Source organism: Callospermophilus lateralis, chromosome 9 (assembly GCF_048772815.1).
Source record: "Callospermophilus lateralis isolate mCalLat2 chromosome 9, mCalLat2.hap1, whole genome shotgun sequence".
Lineage (NCBI taxonomy): Eukaryota > Metazoa > Chordata > Mammalia > Rodentia > Sciuridae > Callospermophilus > Callospermophilus lateralis.
Window position 1 is genome coordinate 34,282,684 of NC_135313.1, and position 25,440 is coordinate 34,308,123.

At 39.0% G+C, this 25,440-nt stretch overlaps 1 protein-coding gene across 3 annotated transcripts in view; it reads right to left on the reverse strand.

Moving 5' to 3' along the window:
- Nucleotides 1-4,156: 4,156 nt before the first annotated feature.
- LOC143407512 (aldehyde oxidase 4) overlaps nucleotides 4,157-25,440 on the reverse strand; it is a 57,062-nt gene continuing 35,778 nt past the window's right edge. For all 3 annotated transcript variants that reach the window (XM_076866813.2, XM_076866815.2, XM_076866812.2), the window contains 15 exons: nucleotides 22,625-22,749; nucleotides 20,679-20,812; nucleotides 19,485-19,572; nucleotides 19,093-19,179; nucleotides 18,717-18,908; nucleotides 17,496-17,723; nucleotides 16,201-16,296; nucleotides 15,542-15,670; nucleotides 11,786-11,860; nucleotides 10,899-10,951; nucleotides 10,405-10,519; nucleotides 10,148-10,213; nucleotides 7,009-7,194; nucleotides 4,998-5,165; nucleotides 4,157-4,210 (listed from right to left, as the gene is read on the reverse strand). In XM_076866813.2, the coding sequence (XP_076722928.2) occupies nucleotides 4,157-4,210; nucleotides 4,998-5,165; nucleotides 7,009-7,194; nucleotides 10,148-10,213; nucleotides 10,405-10,519; nucleotides 10,899-10,951; nucleotides 11,786-11,860; nucleotides 15,542-15,670; nucleotides 16,201-16,296; nucleotides 17,496-17,723; nucleotides 18,717-18,908; nucleotides 19,093-19,179; nucleotides 19,485-19,572; nucleotides 20,679-20,812; nucleotides 22,625-22,749 (1,796 nt within the window). The remainder of the gene's footprint in view (nucleotides 4,211-4,997; nucleotides 5,166-7,008; nucleotides 7,195-10,147; nucleotides 10,214-10,404; nucleotides 10,520-10,898; nucleotides 10,952-11,785; nucleotides 11,861-15,541; nucleotides 15,671-16,200; nucleotides 16,297-17,495; nucleotides 17,724-18,716; nucleotides 18,909-19,092; nucleotides 19,180-19,484; nucleotides 19,573-20,678; nucleotides 20,813-22,624; nucleotides 22,750-25,440) is intronic.

A 25,440-nucleotide genomic window follows, 5' to 3' on the forward strand; every position in this document is an offset into this window, starting at 1 on the left:
GACCAAATAGTTAAGATGAATTTGGAAAACAAGAAGATCAAGGGAGCACTTGCTATGGTATTCATTAATATAGTATTAGTATAAGGACAGATAACTAGATCAATTAAACTAAAGAAGGACCTAAAAATATAGTCTACTCTGTATATGAATTTAATATATGGCAAGCAGGAAGTGTCATAGAATATTCCTTAGCAAGTGAATCAAATGATGGGCCTGATGACCAAAGTTCTTTGACTATAATTTTTTTTTTTTTAGAGAGAGAGAGAGAGAGAGAGAGAGAGAGAGAATTTTAATATTTATTTATTTATTTAGTTATTGGCGGACACAACATCTTTGCTTGTATGTGGTGTTGAGGATTGAATCCAGGTCGCACACATGCCAGGCGAGCACGCTACCGCTTGAGCCACATCCCCAGCCCCGACTATAATTTTTGAGAAATATTTGATATTAAACATCTATTAACATTGGAAGTACCCTTGGGTATTCCTGTGATCTTTTAGAATACATTTTTGCTTTCTTACAATGCTGATTCCAGGCCATCTTTGTTAACTTAGGGCTTGGGTGTGTAGAGCCCTGCAGATAGTCATCATCTTTAACATTTCCACTTGGTCACTTTTTTATACGGACAGAGTCAATTTTTTAATTAGTGTCAATTTCAGATAATGAATCTCAAGAAGAACTACTTGCTCTGTAGTTTTATTTGTAATAAATAACAGCACCCTACACAGTGTGCTGTAATGAATTTAATAGAATACTTTTGAATGAGTAAGGAAAGAATATAGTAAATTTAGGACATGGAATTTCTGGGGCAAGTACTGATTTAAGGTAGAAAAACATTACATATTCATATGTATTGTGCATTTCTTTGAATGCAAAATTAATCTTTTCTATAAAAGTAATTCATCCAAAGTATAACTGTGATTTGCTACTTATACCCATGTAAGCAATAAACTGGCAAATCAGGAAGAATAACTGATAGGTCTGGGTGGTAGATGTGGAGGTGAGCCAACCAGATCCCTGAAGGAAGCACTTGGGCCCAGCTGGGGAGTGGGGTCAGCCTGGGCCTCCAGCTCCTGAAGGTGGAGAGCCTCCTTCCTCAAGGTTGTGCCCTGCCAGTGAGTGATGTGGAGGTACATTGCAGTCTGCAACTCAGTGGAGCACTACTTGCTCCAGCGCTCCCTGCTGGGTTCATGGTATTTTGGGGGACTACACTGCAATTCAACCTCTTCCTCTGCCCAATTCTGCATTTTCAACTTTTCTTTACTGGGTATCAATTTCTAGGAAAAGTCCTGCTTCCCAAACTCTTCCTCAGTGTCTGGAGAACTCAACCTGCAATACTATGTGTCTTGGTAGTATAAAGAATATTGGGCAATTTACATCACTGAACATATCAAGTGCAGAGGATTTAAGATTTTTCCTTAAAGGAAACAACAGAGATCTCCGTGGAGCGATGCTCCAGCCTTCTTCTTGACCATTCCCCAAATCTGAGCATCTGCAGGTTCGAGGTGCTAAACTGAAATCAAATCCATCCTTACCACTATTTACTCAACTCCATTTTCCTTGTTTCCATAAGGTGATACAAAATTGTTTAATTGTGAACTTTTGTCCAGGAGAAGTAAGACATCCTTGGGCCCATGGATATGAAAAGAGAAGAACTGTATATGTAGCAAGTGCTACGCAGAATTTCTCTTTTGACAAAATTTTACTGGCTCCAAAATGAAGCAGTAGGAATGATAAGTTTCTACAAGTAATAAGCATTAAGAATTTGCCCAGAGTTAGGATTACATGCTTTTATCTCTGGGAGTCCTTGATCATTTGCTGAGTCCACTGGTTAAAAAATTACATCTTAAATTTAAAGTCAACTATCAATGCAATAACTTTAAAATTAGACAATGACATATATTTATGTCAATCAATAATATGGATTAATTATATAACATAATAGATATTATAAATTAGTAATTTCATTTTAAGGGATAAGAATATTAATCCTGTGTTTGAAACTTGTTATTATTTAAAAACATACCAGTATTGTAACTACTTCTCATCTCAGTTCTTCCAGTTAATTCAATACTGTTGGAATGATCAGACTTATTTTATAAAAACTCAATTTCTGATTTACCAGGATCCTAGCCCCTTTAGTCTATAAAATATAATAGTTTCATAGTTAATTTGTTTGTGACAAACATGTCTTCCAATTTTATTACAGAAAATATATTTCCAGTGAACTTTTATTTTTTATTATTCTCTCATGTGTTTTTGTGTGATAAATTCTAGGCAATCTAGATTATTACATGAATTCAAGTACACACTTAAGTTTGTACAAGGGTGCACACGAGCATGCACATACATACTTCTCTTGGAAGAAGAAACACTTGCCTTTGTTCCTTTTTTTTTTTTTTTGGAAAAAAACTTTATTTCTGGGCTGGGGATGTGGCTTAAGTGGTAGAGTGCTCGCCTGGCACGCGTGCGGCCAGGGTTCGATCCTCAGCACCACATACAAAGAAAGATGTTGTGTCCGCCAATAACTAAAAAATAAATATTAAAATTCTCTCTCTCTCCTCTCTCTCTCTCTTAAAAAAACACCTTTATTTCTACTATCAGCCCTTTCTTCTTCTGATTTGATCTCACGCACATATAAGCAATTGCTACTCTTTTACCCTCCCACTGCAAAATTACATTAATAAGTTAATGTATACAGAGCTTGAATAAATGCAGAGCTTTAATACTTATTGCACAGATCCCTGAGAAGTTATTTAGCTTGTTTATTTGTGTTTTCAAACCTCACAGTAAACTAAAAATCCATAACTGGCATGAGACTGCGTTTCTACAGGAATATGCAATGTAAAATAGCTAGGGAATAACCAAAAAAGACTCTTGAGGACTTTGTGCCCCTTTGATGGCAAAAGGAAAGTGGTTCTGATTTCACCTTTCAGACACTAATCTAAAACAAGGGACTCAAGAGTGATTTTGAGATCATTTTCTTTTACTCAGTGTGACCTTCCAGGTAGGAAGATATAGTACCTTGTACATGGCTCATGGTGGGTACAGACCAGTTGGAGGCTTTGAATGGTGCCTTAGTCTTAATATTTTGTTGCAATAAAAAAATACCCAAGGCTGGGTTCTATATAAAGAAAAGAGGTTTTTATTTTGGCTCACGGTTCTGGATGATTGTATGTTGTGAGGGTCTCTGCTATGTCACAACATGGCAGATGGCATCACATATTGGTAGCTTGTGCAAAGGATCACATGGCCAGAGAGGAATCAAGAAGTGAGGAGGGGCAAAGCTCAGTTTCTTAGGAACTTGCTCTTGTGGAAACTCGTCCACTCCTATGAGACCCAATCCATTCCTTGAGGTCAGCATTAATCCCTTCACACTAGTGGTATTGACCCAATAACCTTCTGTTAGGCCCTTTCTTTTAAAGGTTCTACCACCTCAACACCACCACACTGGGGACTAAGTTTCCAGCATATGAACTGGTGACAAACTGCATCCAAATCAGGGTAGCTTCTTCTTCCTAAAGCCCCTTCTAAATAGATCACATGGGACTGACAGGAGCCTTGGGACTGTGGTGGACATGTAGTGTTAGAGACAGCCCTTAGCTACTCACAAGAGCTGATTATGAGCATTCCTTTCCAACTCCACATTTAGATTCCTAAAGTGGTGGCTTGGAATTTGCCATTGTGGGAATATTTATACCATGGGAATTGGCAAGCACTGTAAACCAGGGTTTTTACCATGTGAACTGGCTATTTTTAGGAGACATTGGGGAATCCAGTCCTGATAGTTTTTGGTGTGGATGATTTTACAGATTTTAATCTGCTTTGAGCATATTTCTGAAGAATAAAGCATGAGTAGTCTCTCTTGGGTTGTTCCAGGTTAATGAAAATTCTACCATGTTTAAAAATCATGTTGATATAGATATTTAGGATAATAAAAACTAAAATTAGAATTTATATTTCTGAGTTTCATTATACTTTTGGTGAAAATTTGCATCCTAAAACATAATCATGCAGGTTCCTAAGCCACAGATAATATTTTTAAAATGCTAAAATTATCTTTGACAATCAGAAGTGAAGCTATATTTTGCTTTGATTTGAGACTTTTTAAAAAAAGATTAATCACATATTATTTCATTTTCTTGAAAACACAAGATTAAGACACATGGATGGACCAAGGTGTAAATGTTGAAGGATCATCTCTAGGAATCTAAAAAAGATCAAAAGAAGGAAGATAGTTTTTAATACAGTTTTATTACATGGAAAATGTTATAATTTAAAAGTAATATATTTTTTAAAGGGAAAAATCAATGTATATTTTATCATTATCAAAATTATGTAATTTTCATATTTGTTTCAATTCTTGAATCATAAACCTCCTTATCCTCCTAGACTTATGTTTGGGACAAGATGCATCTTGTTCAAAGCCCCTGTAATTTCCAAAGCATGATGTGCAATCTAATTTTATATGATAGACTCATGCTGCAGTAAACAGTTCAATAGAGAAATGCTTTCTGATGATAATTTGAGATATATTTTTAGCAAATGGCAAATGAAATTGTGTTTTATTACTGTGTGATTATAAGGCAAATCAAGTTGTGTCCAGGGACCTGATATTTTTCATTTAAATTATTTTTCTTAGTTTACTTAACAAATACATTCTGTGTAATAGACCAGATCTGATATCTAGTAAATATAATTTGTTTACTGAATTAATCAAAATGCCACACCAACTGCATTTTGATAAAGTGTTTAAAGATGCAACCTACCACATCCATCTTCTATTAGCACTGGCTCAGTGTGTTTATCTTTTGGGTCTGAAATAATTCAATCATTATTTGACAAGATTTGCTCACTTTGCAATTGCTTTGAAGCATATTGGAAGTGGTACATGGAAGTAAAAATTTTTTTTCATTTAATTTTGTCATCGTTATCAAATCCAAACCAAGGACCTAAAAACCCTTGTAAGAAGCAATTCCTACAGGAACCTCCCTTACCATGTCAGTAAATTGATCCACACAAGTCATCCGAATCACTTCAGGAGTTGCTGGGCTATTTATGGCAAAGGTCTTGCTCAGCCCCCTCTCTCCGCGGGCAGCAGTCACTGCATCATATATGGCAAACAATACAGAGGACCCCAAGAACATTCCGGCCTCACCCAATCCCTGAGAGAGGTACAACTGGCAGTTAGAAATGTACAGTTCTTTTAGGACTAATTTGTGTACACACACACATACACACATACACACACAGGCCATGCACGCATGTTCTCCCTTTCTGGCTTTAATGTCCCCTATAGTGGAGTGCATCTGGATTATTGGGTTGAACTCCCCCACAGCAAGTCTTTGTGTGTAGGTGCTCCTGAGAGTAGCTGATGAAAATGTTCCAGGACACCAGGATATCTAGCAGTTAAAATCTCTTGTTCTCATTCTCGGGTAAAGTCCTGAAGACTAAAGTCCCTGGTTGCCCTCTAGGATTCTCTAATCCTGCCTCTGGGTCATCATGTTTTAACTCAAAGCCAAAACAAAATGACCAAAATCTTTGTAGATGGGCTTGGGGACAGTGACGCATTTGCTCCTTTTCACTTGGGCTTTCTTGGAGTGTGTTAGATGGATGTGAATTAACAGTATATTTTGAATGATTCACCAAAGCTTTTTGTACTGATATTTCTTCTTTCTTTTCTTAGGGTAGTCTGGTCTGTGGTTTCTTGGCCAGGACCTTAGTGGAAAAATGGGACAAAGGCTGGGAGCAGACAACCGTTTTTCCACACTTTGGTTTTCAAAAACTAGGTTACTCTTAGGAAAATATGGAGGGAGAAGTGGGGCCAGTGAGAGAGGGTCCCCTGAGATGATGAGGAGGTCTGGTAGCAAGGTGGCTAGACCTTGAGCAGCAGAAAAGCCCATATTACATCTGGGCTGATGTAATTTGCCTGCAAGGTCAGTTTGTCTTCTGGTGGCACTTAGCCTAAGGAGCCAAGACATTCTGCTCTCCTTGACCTTTCTTATTTGATTTAGATTTCTTTCATATCTCAAGAATGAAGAGGACTCAGGATTCTGAAGATGTTGAGCATTACTCTGAGAGAGCTTATTTCCTTTTAGGAGGATTTGCAATTCAAAGGAACAACCAAATTCAAAACAGTTCTGGGAATCCTTTCAAAAGTTCTTATAAGAGGAGGTTTTTCAAGGGGTTGAATTTATCTTTCCTCAAATTCATATGTTAAAGTCCTTCTTATGATTTGGATGTGAGGTGTCCTCCAAAAGCTCACACAATGCAGAATGAAGGTTCAGAGAAAAAATGATTGGGTTGTAAGACAATTACAATTAAAGACAATTAACCCAATCAGTTGAGTTAATCCCCTGACTGAGTGGTACCTGAAGTGTAGGATGTGGTTTCAGGAGCAATTGGGCCATGGCTCGGGGCTATATATTTGTATCTGGCTAGTGGAGTTTCTCTTTGCTTCCTGATCAACATTTGAGCTGTTTCCCTCCGTCACACTCTTCCGCCATGATGTTTTGTCTCACCTTGAGCCCCGTGGAATGGAGTTGCCCTCTATGGATTAAGACCTCTGAAACTGTAAGCCCTAAATAAACTTTCTACCTTTAAAATTGTTCTGGTCAGATCTCTTAGTTACAGCAATGAAAAAGCTGACTAAAACAGTTCTCATCCCCAGTTGCTAAGAATGTGACTGTTTTTTGCAGATAGGGTCTTTAAACAGATGATTAAATGAGGTCATTTGGGTGGGCTCTTGTCTAAAGGTGTCCCTATAAGATAGGAAAACTAGGACCCAGCTGGGCATAGAGGGAACGCAATGTGAAGAAATAGGAAGGAGGAGAAAATCTATTTACAAGCTGAGCAGAGAGGATTCAGAAGAAACCAACCCTGCCAACATCCCAATCTCAACCGTCCAGATTCCAGAAGCATGAGAAAGTCAATTTGTTGTTTTAGCCACCCAGCCTGAAGCATTTGGTTATGGTGGACCTGGCCAATACAGAGGTCTCAAGTTCTTACCTTGGATGAGTAGATGGCAATGGGGTTTTGGGAATGCACAAAAGTGACATAAAATTCTTCTGGTATCTCAGTGACAGTGGGGATTTTGTAGTCATCTGGACCCCGAGAATGAAGCACACCTTCTGGGGAGTATTTCAGCTCCTCTATGGTATAAAATCCCATGCCCTGGATAAATGCTCCCTCAACCTACAGTCAGAAATTTCATATGTGAGATTTGGATGATATTGGTTGAAAAAATATTCCAGTATGAAAGGAAGTGGAGTTCCTCCCCATAGTGAGCCTTTCTTGAATGTATTCAATGGACTTTACAAAGGGTCCTCAGAAAGGTGCCTCCACCTTGCCTGGCCTCATCCTCAGGTTCCCCATGTAACCTGATGCTTGCCCAAGTTCCAGGTGGTTTCTCAAACCCACACAGTTCTTTCCCACCTCCAAGTCTTTGTAAATGCAGCTTCTCCTGATTCTCTTCACACCTGCCCACCTCAACTTGTCTACCTGGCAAACCCCTATTCACTCCTCCTCACCCTTTAAGTTCCAGGTGAAAATGACCACTCTCAGGATATTCCTCCACCTCTGGGTGCATCTCCCAGGCTCACTGCACCTTGAATACTTGTTATCCACCTCCCCCTCACTTTTAAGCTTACTGAGGCCGGGTCTACTTCTATTCTATTCTCAGCACAGTGCCTGGTACATAGAGTTCTCAATAAATATCTGTGGATTAGATAGAAAAGAAGCTACCATAAAAGGAGCATGAACTAGAATAAATGGATCCAGGACACTGTAGTAGATATTTGCTGGGAGCCATCAGCCAAGTAGGTATGACAAATTCCTTGCCAGCTTACTCCCATGCTGTCTAGTGGAAGGACTTCTGAAAGGTGACCTTGCTCAAGGACCAGGGCAGGATCCGTGTTTAGGGTGTTCCCCCTTTAGAATAGGGCGGTTTAGCATAATAGGAGATTAGGGTGTTCCCCCTTTAGAATAGGGCAGTTTAGCATAATAGGAGATTAGGGTGTTCCCCCTTTAGAATAGGGCGTATCCTGCTGCTGAGTTCCTCTTGAGTGCTTAGGGTCAGACAGTATATTTTGGGAGACAGAAGCCCATGTGGATTGGATTTGGGCAGATAGTGGATTTTGGGAGGAGTGGATTTGGGCAGAGAACGTGGATTCCCCCAGAGCGTGTTTGTAGACAGCCGGTGTGAGTTCGGGAATAAAGAATTGCTGTTTGAATCTACAAGCTGTGTGGAGACTTGTGATTTGTGCCCAGCCAGAGACTGCGGCAGATATTAATATCTGGATTCTTTGCTTCCCTTCATAAACTACTATGGTGAGATCAATGTTAAACATTGTGGGTTGGAAGTCATGTTGCTTTATTTGTAAGTTATTATGCTCTGAGATAAAAGTTTCTTTCGAAGGAAGTGCCTGTCTAGAGTTATAAAACTTGAAGGAGAATTACGGTTTGAGTTTTTACCAAAACTTCAAATTTTGGAATGAGGTAAGCACATTTAAATGCTACTTTCAGAAATGATAGTGTCTCTAAAGGAAAAGATAAAAACCCAAAGGATTCAGTCTAGCACTTCTGTTTTTCTTTCCTTTTCTGATGGGGCAAATGTAGAATTTTTCCTAATTACAGTATCTCCCATTTTCCTTGACAAAAGCAATAAAGAGGCAGGAATCAGCTGGGAGTAGGAAGAAAAAAAAAAAGGAGAGGTGGACCAGGGCCTGGGACTAGCTGTAGTTCTCAAACTTTACAAATTTAAGATTCACATTGTGTACAAATTTCAACTCCTAGTCTACCAAAGTTATGATGAGCACGACTGAACCTGAAGTGGGCCAGAAACACTATAGTTGCTTTGAGTATAGAGAGACTGAGGACCACAGTTTGAGAAACACTGATGGGTCAACAAAATTATTCCTTATAAAGTCCATTGGTCAAGCTAGGCAAACTAGTTCCTTAGGATTTAGGATGGTAGAATGAGACTGGCAGATAAAAGCTCCACAGAATTCTCGGGGTTGGATGCCAAGATATTCAGTCTCCAAATTGCTACTAAGGTGCACACTAGGGACCAGTCACCTTGGCCTCACCTGGGAGCTGGTGAGCAGGTTTGATGTGGGCTGATGCTTTGGTCTGTTGGCCCCACTTTGAGAAACAAATTTGGAAAAAACAGAGCTTCTCCAACAACTGGAAAGGTTTTAACTCCAAGTTTAAAAGATTTGGGTGAGTTAATTTTATTTATTTGTTGCTGGGAGCCATCAGCCAAGTAGGTATGACAAATTCCTTGCCAGCTTACTCCCATGCTGTCTAGTGGAAGGACTTCTGAAAGGTGACCTTGCTCAAGGACCAGGGCAGGATCCATGTTTAGGGTGTTCCCCCTTTAGAATAGGGCGGTTTAGCATAATAGGAGATTAGGGTGTTCCCCCTTTAGAATAGGGCAGTTTAGCATAATAGGAGATTAGGGTGTTCCCCCTTTAGAATAGGGCGTATCCTGCTGCTGAGTTCCTCTTGAGTGCTTAGGGTCAGACAGTATATTTTGGGAGACAGAAGCCCATGCGGAGTGGATTTGGGCAGAGAACGTGTATTTCCCCAGAACGTGTTTGTAGACGGCCGGTGTGAGATCGGGAATAAAGAATTGCTGTTTGAATCTACAAGCTGTGTGGAGACTCGTGATTTGTGCCCAGCCAGAGACTGCGGCAATTTGTGAGATATGAATCAGAATTAAATTCAAAAAAGGGGAAAAACTGTGTTTAAACATTTTTCTATTTTATTTCCCCAAATTGTGCAATGTTTAAATTCAATATTAATATAAGCATTAATGTAACTTAATTATTATGGATCTGCATAATGTTTTAATTGTAAACATAATATTCATCGAAGAAAAATAAGAAAGCATGGAGACTTACAAAGCAAAATAAATCATATATATTCCTGAAATGCAGACATTTATTGTTAACTTTTTCTGGAATTTTCTTATAATATTTTATCTATCTGTATGTGTATGCAAGTGTGCATCTGTGTAATAATAATATATGTTGCAGAATATTTGCATGAGGTATGAACAAGGTTTGGATGATTCTGGAGAATTGTATTCTGTATGAATTCCTCTTAAATAGGATTGACTAAAAGTCTCTGTGGGGAAGGTACATACCTGTCCAATATCCAGGGCTGGGTTTATGCTGAAAGCAGCATCCATGAAGATGTCAGTTCTAAGGAGCTACACCAAGAGAAAAGATATAATGGACAGTATAACTTATTTAAAGTAGATTTTTTAAAAAACTAAAGTTATATATCTGTCCCTATTTCTTCCACCTGGAGGATCAAGTTAGTTATTATTTACAGTATAGGAAACATATTACTTTTTGTGTTGACCCTATAAAGATGGAATATATAAATGTTGCTTTTTACCTTATGAGCCCCAGTCAGACAGTCAATTTCAACCTCAGAACAGGATGCTCCATAAACAAAATATGGAAATGCATCACCTTCCTCCTTCTCCCAGTCCATATTTGTCTGGAAGCCTCTGAGAAAAGAAATCAGGAATGGAATTTAAAAAGAAAAGGTACTTTCCTGATTAGTGATCTGGTCACCTGGCTGTGTGGGGTCCTATACTACAGGGCAGAAGGCTGCAGACCCTGTGCCCCATTCTGTGGCTGGAGGTCTGCTTCTCCTTGTCTTGTGAGGGGACTTTGATCAGGGCTACAAGAGAATTGCTGCAGATTCAAGAGAAGATGGACTGGTGTCTGCCCTTCCCCAAGGAGGCTCTGGATTGTTCCCCTGCTCCTGATCCAAACCTTCATCTCCTTCCCCATCTCCAAAGATCCCTTGACTACAGGATTAACACCCACACCACATCACCCCTGCCCAAGTATAATATTAGCCAAAGTAATAATGTCCTTTACTTGAAATATCCAGTTGCTGAGAGACTGATGGATTCTTCAAAAGCTTGTGTAATCTGAAACAGATGATTAGTTAAAAAGAAAGTATAAGTTTAGGGAAAGTAATTTACAACACCCATCCATTCTGGGCTTGTCTCTTGTTTACATGGGGTTCTGTACCTACATTTATCTGTAGTGAGACTCAAGACTGAGTGTGAGCTATGGGTCACAATTTGCTAGGGAAAAATAGCAGATAGCTGTGTTCTGGTATTATCCAAATTGTGTTGCACAGTGTAAAAATTTTACTATTTTTCACAAATTAGGGAGAGGGGTAGACTACATTTTTATGTAGTTATGTATTTAGGTATGCACACAGGATATATATATATATATATATATAGATAGATAGATAGATAGATAGATATAGATATAGATATATATGGATTTTCACCTTGCACTAATTTGACCAACTGTCTTACTATAAGATTATGTCATCTTCCCTGCAACTGGATGGGGCAGGCAACAATATTAATAATGGTAATTGTAGTAACAACTATTAAAAATAGAGCAATCCTTTGATCTTAGCATTGCTGTTTTCTCCATTGCACAGGTGAGAACACCAAAGCCTGAGACCCTGGCCCTGCTGCCATAGCTACGGCACATGGGCAACACCCCTGGGGTTTGACTTCTGAGCTCATGCTGCTATTGTGTTCTATAAGATATTAGGCTCTGAAATAGAACCAGGTGGCAATGAACATGGGTATCTCTTTTACCTGCTCTGTAAGGTATAAGTAAATGCTAATACATCAGTATTCTTGAATGGTTGCCACCTGTCAGCCCACACATCTATGATCATTCCCATGTGGATGTCCTTGCCTCTTCCTGGCTGGGATAATAAAAGAAACACTCACCCATTCTTCCCATTTTCCTTTAGGTTTTTTTCTGATGATGGGCTGAAGACGGGCCATGAGAATCTGGCAGGCATTCTAGAAATAAATGTTTGAAATGGTATCAGAAATAAAAGGCAGAGGGAATAGCAAAATGTTGGTTATTTAAATCATTTTTGATGGAGCCTGCCATTTTTTTAAGTATCTTCCTTACTCCTATAGGAGGATTTCTTAAACTTGAGAAAGAAATGTGTTGAAACTTTTCAAAGGAAAAAGATCTTGTAGCTTCTACAGTGTTGACTTATTTTTATTACAATGTTTATATATATGTTAACACAAAGCTAAGCAGAGTCTCCTTAGAGTTAGTTTTTTCTGTAACTATAAAGCCAAACTAAAATGACAGATCATGCACACCAATACATATACTAATAAAGTTCAAAATAACAACATTAATTCAACTGAGAGATGATGCTGTGTTTTGGAAGTTAAATTGCTGCTTGGAGTGTGGAAGTATTGTCTGCTAAGGCACAGGTGCTTTTAAGTCCAATATGCCTACTCTGTCAGTGTAAAGGATCAGTTTTCTCTCCACTTTTCTTACTCAAATGGCAATGAAATTTTCCCTTGCATTTTATTCCCTGTCATCACCTACTTTATACTGGGCAGGAAAATATCGTTCATTTATAAAGTCCATCTCTGCTGGTTTTTTTGTTTGCTTGTTTGTTTTTGTTGTTGTTGTTGTTGTTGCCTTGACCCTAAGTAGTTTTGGTCCCAAATGCGGGCAAATACAATCATCAATACAAGTATTCCGCTCATACTTGAAATGTTTATTTTAATTTTTAAAAAGATTTTTATTGAAATGAAAACAGAAATTATTGAGGTAATTTCTTGGACTTCTAAGATTATACTAGATCCCTAGGAGTTAGTGGATCCCAGCTTAGCTTCCACCTTTAATTCAAATGTGAGTCCATTTGAATCTCTACTCTTACTAATCTCAGCCTCAGAACACCCTCCTCTTGGCTTCTGTTCCTACTTTTCTATCATCCTCTCCTTTGGAAAATGGTCTATAGCTTCTCATGCATTGGGGGGATTACTGCTTTCATAGATTTGTCTTTGTTGATCCATTCAGTTTTCAATCATTGACCTCATTACAAATGGGTGCCTTCCAAGAGACAGCCACATACAAGGCATCCTAAGCCCTAGAGTCCCCACATCTTTCCAAATATCAGATCTCCTTCCCATTATCTCGCTCTTGTTAGGTGGGTAGTTTAGTTATGAGCAGGTGGGGAGAGGGGGGACACTAAAGGGCAGTAACTTATAGGATGAACATCAGACATAGTCATCAAGGAAAGTCCACAAGTCACGGGACTGAGGATAACATAAAACTTTATCAAAGCAGATAAGCATCAGGAAAATGGGTGCTGGCTCATCAAAACTCCTTCAGACATAGATAATTATAGCCCATTAAGGGAACTATTGCTTCAAGACCTTATCTCTTGTGGCCAGGTCTTCATGATTCTCCTCTGTGACCAGGTCATTGCTAGCCTCACAAAGAAAAATTGCTGAGGGTTATGCAAAGGGGTAATAAACCATGTGTGGGGGGAGGTATGAGAAATTGAGTCAAGAACAAAGGGACCCAAATCCTTTAAAAACTTAGACTCTATAAGAGCTATAATGTTTTCTCTGGAAGTGCCTATATGGTGTGTCCTTACCTCACTCTCTCTAGAAACCTCTGCCTGTTAAAACTTGCTTGAAATCTTCCCTGCTGCTATAGAGCCACATGGTGGCTTCAGCTCAGCAGGTCTTCTCGGCAACACCCTGACCACTAAACTCCTCTGAGTGACTTTAGAGTTCACGCATCTCCTAAGGTAAGTTCACCCTTTAATTTAGTGAGATATTGCAGTGAACCTTTGCCATTCTTTTGTGACTCTGAGCTTCTTTTTTTTTTTATTATTTCATGAACAATTATTAATTTAGTGAAATTAACATTGTTATGAACACATAAGGTGCAAGCTCTCTCTTTCCAATAGACCCCTAAGGTTGAGAGCCATCCCGGATTTTGAAAAGGCATTTCTGTGTGCTTGTGTGCTTTCTTTGCCATTTTCTCAGTTATTGATGTAGCTAGATTTTGTGAACCCAGCATAGGTCGCCAGCCTGGCTAGCTGGTGATAACTTTCCCCTAAATCACCTCAAGCCTAGCAAGAGGGACTCCAAAGTCACTCATAGAGCTTGATAAGGATTCCTGGAGCTTGGGGGCCTGAAGACTATTACTTACTTCTGAAGACAAGTCTTCTGGTGAGAGGCCAATTCAGCAGAGATGCTTGCTGGGCTAGGTTTGTTTGTTTGTTTTCTAATTAATGCACTTTCTGTATTTAACCATTTTATTTTAAGGATAACTAGAAATTAATGAAAATTTAAAATAGAATTACTTTTCTCCACTTGTTGCATTCTTTGCTTTGCAGTGTTTAATAGTTAGTCATTCTGTATTTCTATAAATATAAGTATACAAATGATTATTCATTTACCTAAACTGTCTACTGTTGCTCTTACATTAAAATTATTCAGGATTTTTTTACAAGCATTTTTTAATGGCCATTTCCTAGACTCCCATATAAAAGACTTTGGATTTTTAGAGTTTGGGGATTATGAAATGAATGACTTCATCTTCTTGAGTCCTACCTAGTCAAGTGACATTCTCTGTATATAAAGTGTGGAACCATCAATGCCTTTACAGTTAGCAGAAACTCAGCTTTTGTTACATTTCCTTTGAAAGTCTCATGTGGTTATTAGTTGGTGAAGAATCTAGAACTATTGAAAGCAGTGGATCTTCGAGGACTTTGAAAGCTCTGCACAGTCAGTCCACCATGGAAGTCCAAGGAAGAACTGCAGAAAGTCTGAAGGGCAAGCAAATGGCTTTTGTACCAAAGAGCACCCTCTGAATACACTGGACAGGTTGCTGACCAAGTCAGATGTTGGTGGCCAGTGTGTGGTGGGACTTCCGCTCTATATAGTTTTCCTACATTTTTGAACTACAGAGGAAGAACTTAATTTTGTCTCAAAGGTGGTCTGACAATATTTACATGGAGTGGGACGTGGAGTGCAATATCTCTCAAACTCTGTGATTGTAGAGCTTTTATATTTTCACTGAGCATTTCATAGGACCACTATCCAAGGAGTTGCCTTTGGGAAGACCTGGTCCACATGATATAGGGACACATTTGTCAAGCAGAAAGTTTCCCTTTTTAACCAGGTGTTTGTCATGTTGTGTAGATGGTCTCAGTTGGTGACTAGTGACCAATTGATAGTTTTCTAGAGGTTAGGGGTGGGAAGGAAGGTGATGTGGTGTATTTTTATAAGATTTCTTTCCACCCACTTCTATGAGATGGGTGATATCTGAATCTCCAGTGATGCACAAAAGGAAATGGATTCTTAGGGAGGTTAATTTCCAGGCCCAAGCTCTCCAAGGGAGCAAGGCAGGACTGCACCGCATTGCTCTGGTGTGCTGGGGTGAGAGAAGGGGGAGATTGTTTTATCTGAGACAGAGGGAGGCTGCTAAAGGGGCAGGTTTGCACATGAAGAAGAATATGAATTATAAAAGATAGCCTAGTGCAGCTGAAGCACCAAATCGAGCTTTAGAAAACTTGGCTGGGAATCTCTGCTCCATCATGATTAGCCCAGTGACCTAGAACTTGAACTCTCTTGACCTCAGTTTCATCTTCCATAAAGAAGGACAAGGTATCCCAATGCAGACCTTGGGTGACTGAGAGATGAAAGAAGAATCACCTGTACGGCCTTTCCGTTGATGTCTGTCCCCATGGACCCAGCTGTGAAGACAGCATTGGGCACTGTGAAGGTGCTGGTTTCAGACAGGTGTATGTATGATGGGGGGATGTTCAGTTCTCGACTAGCCACCTGCCAGAGGCAAAAGAGAAATTATTTCATTGGCTTTATGCCCACTTCTAAGTGAGAAAACTTTGCATTCTTTTTAGAACCGAGTATAAAACCCTGGCTGGTTGTGCTGCCGAGATGACAACAGTTAAGCTGGGTATTAAATGGCACCACCAATGATACACTCCTTTTTGGAGATATGTGGCCAACCAACCAGTCTTGCTGTGCTTCTTTTTATACCAGTTTTATGGAAGCCACATGGCAGAGTGATCATTCTGGGACACACATTATTGTTCTGAGCAGTTGCCATGAAGCCTTACGGTATTTTATCTTTGAAACTGGAGCTACATTTTTCAGAAAATTCATAGTTCTCTCATATGCAGGAAGAATATTATATTTTTCTCAATTACAACCTCTACTTCCCTCACTCTACTGCATTTTTATGTTCCTGAGGCTAGGATGAGTATTAAAATTGACTTGTGCATGTAATGCTTGATCTTAGTCTGTAAGGTGATAAGCTCTCCTACAAGAGAGAACATGAGCACTTGTCTCACCTGGATCATTTTGGTGTTCAGGCCTTGTCCTAGTTCACAGCCACCATGAATCAGCAGGACAGAGCCATCTAGATAGATGTGGACCAAAGCAGCTGCCTGGTGGAGATCATTGTAATACAGTTTGAAAACTGATATTGACAAATTTCACAGTGAGTTTAGCTGAGGACATTAAAAAGCTGGTTATTCCAAATGAAGAATTCACAGAATTTGCACATGTTCCAGGGCCAGACCATAGGAGGGAGGAGGCTGGGCCACGTAGAGTGGTTCTGTAAATCACAGAATTTTTCTTGAGCTCAATCTCCATTGCACTCTAGCATATGGCCCAGGATCCTGCACTTACCTCATTGGAAACCTACCTTTATATGGATGGCTATGTCCCTGCCACAAAGCATTAAAATACCAACTACTTCATCTCTTCCATCTCCTGGATATGATCCAGACTTTTTGGATCATTAAGTTATCTACAGGAATGTTTAAACTGTGTTTTAATTTCCTGACACTCTAACAAGAGTAATGGATGACCACGCATGAGTATTATCATGTGCCTCCAGAAAGCATGTTATATTTAGTGATGATGACTATGTAAGCATCAAGTAGGATTACTTTAATTGATGGAGCATATTAGAGACAAGAGGTGGGACTGTGAGTCAGCACACCATCTGCAGACATTTAGGATAACACTTCAACATAATTTGTATAATTCACTCACACCATGAAGGGGGCCTGTATGTTTTAGTTTGCAAAAGTTTGGTTATGGGGCATTTCAGCAATTAATGGGAATATACACAAAAATAAAAGAACAGAATCAGAAATTGAACCCCATGAAAAATTGATTATGGCTAAACTTAAAAAGAAAGCCCAATAGTCCCCGAGCCTCACAATAGAAAACTTCAAATTTCTGTGTGACTTAGGCAGCTGTCTATTCTTATACTTTTGGAAGCTCTGCCTTCAAATGACCCTATTACTCTCCAAGAAACTAGGAAGGTTTCTTTCTCTCACAGACTTGAAATTTGACTCCCTACTCAATACTCATGTTTGGGACCCTGCTACTAAAACCAGGAGGCCCTGAGCTACACTGTATTGTTGATTGAGGTCCTCATGCCATGTCCTGCTAGGTCTGCCCTAATACCTATAGTCCATCCTTGCTTAAGCCTACTCTATCTCCTGCTAAAGGAAACTGCCCCAGTTTCTTCTCTGACCCCAGCAGGGACAACCCCTTGTTGCATATGATTGCCTTTTCCAGAGGCCAGTCATTTGGAACAGGGCTTTCAGGAGGACATCTCTCCTCATCTCACCTGAGTGTAGTAGGCCATGGGGACCCCAATGGTATACTTCATGGGGACAACGGAAAGCCCTCTCTTCTTCCAGTAATTTTTTTGGTTAAATTCCTCTGCAGCTTGTTTCCTAGCATAGAATGAAGATTTCTCCAGACATTCTTTCCAGCATTTTCGCAAGGGCTCAGGGTTAAATGTCTGCTTGTAGGCTGTTTTGCTAGTTCTCTTATACATGTTTATTTCTTTAACCTGAAAGATGATAAAGTAAAATGGATTTTAAGGATGAATGCTTGTTCCATAGATAACAGCATTTTTGTTATATGTCTGATAGAGAGAAAATATTTCTAAAAAAAGAAACAACTAAATACGTGGATATAAATATGCAAATGCAAATGTATGGATATAAAATTGAAATTAACGCAAAACAGAAACTACTATTGAACACTTTATATGCTCCAGGCATGAGTGTTTGTCTAAGTGTGTTTATCTCAATTAACTTCATGATGATCCTGAGAAACAGCAGACATTATTATTAGTCTTGTCACAAGTTTGTTAGTGATAAGTTCAAATTCTGGCTCAAAGTCCTTTTACTCCTATATAACATTGCCTTGTGTCCTAATTATTTTCAAATTAGCTCCTCAAAGTCTTGATTGTGGTTAAACGTTTGCACAAATGGCTATAATCTTTCTACTCTATTTCTGCCCTGGGGTAGTTTCACACTGATTCTGGGATTGGTTTTGTGACTTGCTTTGGTCAAAGGGATAATACATAGGAAGGCACACTGAGACTTGAAAAGTACTGGCACATTGGGGCACGCCACGTTCTTGCTGCTCTTGGGAACTGTGTGGACACTGCCATGAGAATTAATATGGCCTAGCCTACCACAGCCTACTACTATGGAGCACTTTCCAGCCTTCCCAGGTGAGGCATTCCCAGATAAACCCACCAGATTGCCACCAGACAAGTTAGTGAAGCCATCTGAGATCAACAGAGCTCCAGTTGAGCTGGCCCAGACCAGAAGTGCTCCCCAGTTGACCTACAGATTCATGAAAAAATGCTAATTATTTTAAACCACTTGGTTTTGTGGTTGACTTACTACAAGAGCAAAAGCTAACTGATACATAGATATGCTTCAATTTTTAGAAACCACACAGAGGCTGACATAATGCTATGTGTAGGTGCGCAAGATACATTTGACCCAATGAAGCCAGTGTTTTATTAGGGGGGGTTCTGACCGTTTACCTCTTCTGGAAGTAAGTTACATTGAGATGCTACAGCATTTATGTAAGCTTCTACTACCACCATGGCCTGAGGGAAGCCAAATCCTCGAAAGGCAGTGTTGGATGGCAAATTTGTTTTGCAAACTGTACCCCAGCATCGGAAATTAGGAATATAATATGCATTTTCAGATTTCAGCACAATGAACTCCAGCACCTGGATTAAAGGGGAAAAAAACAACTTTACTTCTATACAATATTGAAAACAATTTCTCTAAATTTTACTTTTAACACAAACCCTTTAAGAATTTATCTATCTAATTCATAAAATGAATGTTCATGCAAATAAAGCATGGCACATATAGCCCCACTGGAAAGCTATGGAAAAGCTTATTTCTCACCATCTCAGACTCATCAGGAGTGCATCCACCATTGATGTAATATTTGACATCAACAGCTTTGATCACACCATTGTTCATGAATCCGATCTGCAAAGTGATAGCAAGACAATTTTCTCAATTACGCTTCTTTGCAACCTAACTGTGCTGTACACAAACACATCTGATCACAGTCATCCACCCTTACCTAGCTTATACGTGGTCAGATATGACAGACACAGGAGGAACACTTAAGGAGAGCTCAAGTTGAATTTGATCCAGACAGAAAGTTCTGACTAGCTTTAGGCAGCATCCAAATATCCTTTTTAAGTGTTAGGAATTGAGCAACTGTCTTTACTATTGATTGGTTAACACAATGTCTTAGTGGCTTGTTAAACCTGAAGGCTCTCACTCACTTTGTATTTTCCAAGCAGTGGGTGGCGGCCAGCGGTTATCAGCATATCATCACCTCGCTCTAGGATGAATCTGATTGGGCAGCCAGTCCTATGGGAAATGACTCTGTTAATATGCAGGGGGCTTCACAAAGTTGTAGAAGCATAGAAATGGGGAAGGAGACTTGAAGTAATTTAGTTTAGTGGGGTTTTATTTTTCTTCCTGTTATGGTATTGAACCCAGGTGCTTGCGTGTGCTCAGCAACTGCTCTGCCCCAGACATACATGCCCATCCCTTTAAAAATTTTATTTTGACACAGGATCTAAGTTGCTCAGGATGGCTTCAAACTTGTGATCCTCCTGCCTTAATCTCCCAAGTAACTGGGCTTACAGATGTGTGCCATAGTACCTGGCAGCTTAATGGTTTTCAATGGGGGTAGTAATATGCCTTTAACAACATTTTGCAAACTGTAGGAACATTAAAATTAATATATATATATATATATTTCTGGTTTAGTCATTTCTGAATATTTACATCTTGCAGTGATATATTATTTGGTTATAAATGATTACACCTTTATTTCTTGTTAATATTTACATTAAAGAGTTGTATGATCATTTTGAAATTGTGTGTTTAAATAGGTTTTATTATTATGCATTTCACTTGTGATATTAAGAGGGTATTAACACATTGCTGTAGGTGGGCTGTTAAGGCTGAAAGTTTGAGATTCAGCACTCTGTTGAGCTCAACCTCCCTTGCAGACTTCCTTTTCATAAAGTGTGTATCAAGGACTCTGGTTTCTTATGGAATGTTTCCAACTCCTATAAACCTGCTACTTAAAGGACAGCCTTTTCTATTGTTGGAAAGTTCCAAGAACTCTTTTTTTTTTTTTGTAGTGGTAGACTGGGATAAGACAAGTTTGTCCTGAGTGTATCTTGGTGAACTCTTGTAGTTACAAGGTTCACAATTCGTGGCTACTCCAGTGTCTGGTTATTCCAACAAGAAGAGGCAGAGGCTGCGTGAACATCTGCAGGCAGCAGCAGAGCCCATGGTTTATTCCATGACAAGATGTGTCTCCTGTAGGACTGAGGTTTTGACCTTCCTTCCACACAGCCAATTTCAGTTGAGTTGAAGGCTGAGATGAAAGGTTGGAAGGAATCACATGCCATCCATGCCACTCAAACTGCTGACATGACACAGTGATCACTGTCACTTACTTATTGGCAGCCACAGCACTAATGGCTCCCAGAAGAGCGGGCTTGGTCACTTTCCCTCCAAATGCTCCTCCAGCTCTTTTCATGTGGCAGGCGATTCTACTTCTTGGGACATTGAGTGCTGCAGCCACATATTCCTATAAGAGGTAAGTCCCCAAGGCCTCATAAGTGCAATTTAATAGTTTACTTTCTTATCCATATGTTTCCTCTCTATCCAGTAAAAAAAAAATCAGTACTTTCACATATATTTATATTTACAAAGTTGTTAACCATCATCATAGTTTGATTTGAGAACATTTTCAGCATCTCCAAAGATACCTTGTATTCACTAAGCAGTCAGAATTCATCTCTTGCCAACCTCCCAGCATAGGCAACCACAAATCTATATTCCATCTCTATAGATTTGCCCATTTTGGACATTCCATATAAATAGAATTGTACAATGTGTGGCCTTTTGTGACTGTCTTCTTTCACTTTGCATAATGTTTTTTCAAGGGTCACCCATGTTGTGTCATGTAGCAGTTTTTCATTGCTTTTTATGGTTAAATATTATTCCATTGTATGGATATATCAGATTTTATCTATTTATGAGTTGATAGATATTGGGTTGTTTCTAATTTTGGCTCTTATGAGTAATGCTGCTATGAACATCTGTGTTTAAACCTTTGTGTGGACAAAGGTAGATAGTTGGGTAGATAGTTGTGGAGTTGCTGGTTTATATGGTCATTTCATCTTTTACATCCAAAGAAACTGTCTAAGTGTTTTTCACAGTGGCTACACCATTTTTCATGCTCATTAGCAATTTATGGAGGTTCCAGTTTCTCTACATCTTTGTCAACACTTGTTACTATCTCTCTTTTAGATTATAGCCATGTTAGTGGGTGTGGAGTGGTATCTCATTGTGGCTTTGATTTGCCTTTCTCTCGTGGCTGATGATTCAGAGTATCTTATCATGTGATCATTAGTCATTCATATTTCTTATTTGAAGAAATCTCCACTCAAATGCTTTGCTGGAACTGCTTTTGATGCTGCCCTAAGTTTTTTAGTAACCCTTGGAAGATGCCTGCTGTGTGGAACTGATGGTGTTGGTAGTGGGTGGCAATGGTGATCTGGACACATGCACCTTATCCCTGGAAGCCCAGAACCCAAACCTCTGGCAAAAAGGGACCTCAGGGATCTTATTACCTCCCTCAATTTACAGAAAAGAATACTGATGCCCAGCAACTTTCAAGAGATCACAAGGCTGCTTAGAGGTAAAACTCATATCCCTCACCCCTCCTCCATCCACTTCAAAACTTGCAACTGTGGAGGTCACAGCCATATCCCTGCTCAGAGCCAGTGACTTCAGCCTTTCATTTTGCCTGAATAGCAACTGGTAACTTCTTCTTCCCATGGAGCCACCCCTTCAGGTCCTCAAGGTGTCAGGATTCCCTCCCAGTGACACTTGTCACTATTTTTAAAGTATCCCCTTGTACCTGACAGTGTTATGGAGCAACTCCATTTTTGAAACATGGGAATATCAGGACTTTTTTTTCACTTCTCTGGGTACAAGACTGCTTTATATCTCAAGTCACAGCACAGGACTGGAATTTACTTGCTACTGTGTCAGGTTGAAAATGTCTTGGAAATGCAATTGCTTTACCCACATACCACTGATATAGTAGAACATTTATATAGAATAGCAATACCAGTGACATATAAAAGGAAAATTAACGTACAGTACTAAGGATTTGACCTCCCTGAGATTAAGTTTTACACTATCAATTCTTAAGAGGGAAAGATGAACATTGTCCTATGTTTTGGAAGGTAGCAAAATTTCCAAATCATGTTGAAAGGTATTTATTCCATTTTATTCTCACTGGATTTCAGCCAATGTCAGGGATGCACATAGTTCAAGACACAAGAATGAGAGGTCATTTGGAGTCTCATTTCCAAAAACAGCCTATTACCTGCACATGTGTTGGGAACTGTGTTCCAAGGTGTAACACCATCTCTTTGTCTTCTGCTTTTGGTATAGCCAGGATCGTTTGTGTTTCCATGTAAAAATGTTCCTGTCCTTCCACATGGACCTCACCTGTAAAGCATGAACACAGGACAATGTTAAGTCACAGGTACCAACATGGGCACTATTGGTGGCATTTTGTTTATAAAGACCAAGTTGCTTTATGTTATGGAGAGCTGGACTTATATCATTTGGTTAAAACACTTTTTGTGATACTGTTGTACTCCTTGTCCCTGATGCCAATTCCAGTAAGGAGGACACAGTTTTGAGAAAAAGGAAAAAGAAGTTTTATTATTTTGCTAGCAAAGGAGAATCACAGGGAACTCCTTTTCCAAAGACTATGATTCTGCCCATCAGAAGGAGCAGGGGGCTTTTAAAGAGGTGATACAAAGGCTACATTACACTTGTTCTCTATTGGAGTTGTAATTCACTTGTTAATTTGGGAGTCATTTCTGAGATCATCTTATGCCATCCCCAAAGTCTGGATTACTTTGTTCCTATGGTGGGTGTGTGCTCAAGGACAGTTAAATCTGCTTAAAATGGGGAAGAAAGGTAATCCTGTTTCCCCTGAGATTAGGGAGGAGCAAGGAGAAAGGAAGAGAAAGAAACATGTTCATTTAAATTAAGTTGCAGTGGCAGAGCAGCAACACTATATTCAGCCAGCCCACTGTCGCAATTTGTTTTGCCCTTCCCGGTGTGAGGGGGAAGGGGAACACCTTCTCAAAAGGAAACATATACCTTACTTTTGGAGTTAATAGGAAATGCAGCTCAGTTGGAAAAAAGTGGCTTTTTTTTTTTCTGTTCCTGCTATTTCTCAATTGCCCTCAGCTCAAAATAATCCTAATGCTATCGGTATTATTTTGAACTGCAACGTATTCACTTAATATTACATAGTATTGTAGTATGCCAGGTATTTTTCTAAGGCTTAGCACTTCATAGATGATTAATTCATTTAATCCTCAAATCCACCCTCAAATCCATGAAACATGTATTATTATCTACATCTTGCAGATTGAGAAGCCGGGACATAGAAAGGTTAAGGAAACCATCAAAAGTCACAAGAACTGGGGTTTACACCTGGGTCACCCAACTCCAGCCAGGGTGCATGCTCTTAGCTACTACACTTCTTCATGTTGGCACGCTCTGTGACTCTTAGTCATTTCTTCTCTTCATGTTTCAAATTTCCCACCTTGTGCCAACATTTTGAAATCCCACAATTGCCCAAATCCCAAATGGCAGCAATTCCAAACGACACCTTGTCAATCATCTGCCCTTTGAGTGAGTATAAAAATGAAAAGACAATCTAGCATGGTGCCCAACAAGCAAGGCCTTTGGGCCAGCCAGAACCAGGCTCTATTCCTGGTCCGACAGCTAACTGGATAGGAGACCTGAGCCAGGGATTTAACTTTTATAAACCTCAGTTTCTTAACCTTTAAAATGTTCCTTCTCAAAATTATTTCCCTCACATTTCAAATAGTAAGTAGTAAATGCTTAGTTACTTAAGACAGGTTTAGTAAAAATACTGATTTCTTGGGGTTATCAGGATTAAATAATGTTGTACATATAAAATGCTTAGCATGGTATCATGCACAGTAAGTACCTGAGGAATGTTAATTGACGTGACTATTGGGGGAGTGAATAATTTTCACCTCAAACTTACAGCCTTTGTGAAAATTTCATTTTATTTTAAAAAACAGAATCCTTGAGGAGTATTGGACCTTTGGCATAGTTAGTGGATACTTTCAGATCCCTGAGCATCTCTCACCAGCTTACCAGTTGTGTCCTCTTCTGAAGTAAAGGATTGTTTATATAATTGAGAGGTAGTTTGCAGTTTCTGCTTAAACTGAATGATGTCAGGAAACACGATTTCTAGTCTCTACCAGGTTTTAATAAAAGATAAACATTTATAGCACTTGCCATTTCAATTATTTAGAAGTAGGTCAGAGACCCTGTGCTGTTTTCTCTGACCAAAGACACACAGCAATTTTCTTCGAAATGACAGTTGTGAATACCAGTCTTGGCCATACATTAGAATCTCATGGTGAGTTTTAAAAATATATCTATGCTCTGACTCTATACTCAAAGATTCTGATATCATTGGTCTAGGGTGTGATTCAGTTATTGATATTTTTAAAAACACACTAATGAGATCTTAGTGCACCAGGTCAAAACAAACAATAGTATCAAGATTGAAAAAGATAGATAACAGTCACAGATTAAATACATAGAAAATTCAAGAAATTCTCTAAGACTATTAAAGTAGCAAATGAATTTAATAAAATTGCTAGGTAGCCAATCAATACACAAACATTGTTTTCATATACTAGATAGAAGTATTGAAAATTAAATATCACTTATCATAGCATCACAAGGCACTAAATACTGGGAATAAATATTAAGAAGGATGTGCAAGATATCTATAGTAAAATCTGTAAAAACTACTGAGAGAAATTAAAGAAAACCTAAATAAAAGGCAAGGTCTACTATGTTCATGGGTCATGAAACTTATTATTAGTATTTCAATTATGTTAAATTAATACATGTTATAATGCAATTTCAGACAAAATTCTAGCAAATTCTTTATGATGAAATTCAATTTAGGTGACTTTTTTTTATAGTTACTACTTGCTTTTGTGTCCGCTGAGAAATTTTTGCCTGTCCCAAGGTCATGAAGAAGTTTTCTTATGTTTTTCCTAGAAGCTTGATTGTTTCAGCTTTTACATTTAGGTCTATGATCTGTCTCAAATTAATTTTTCTATATGG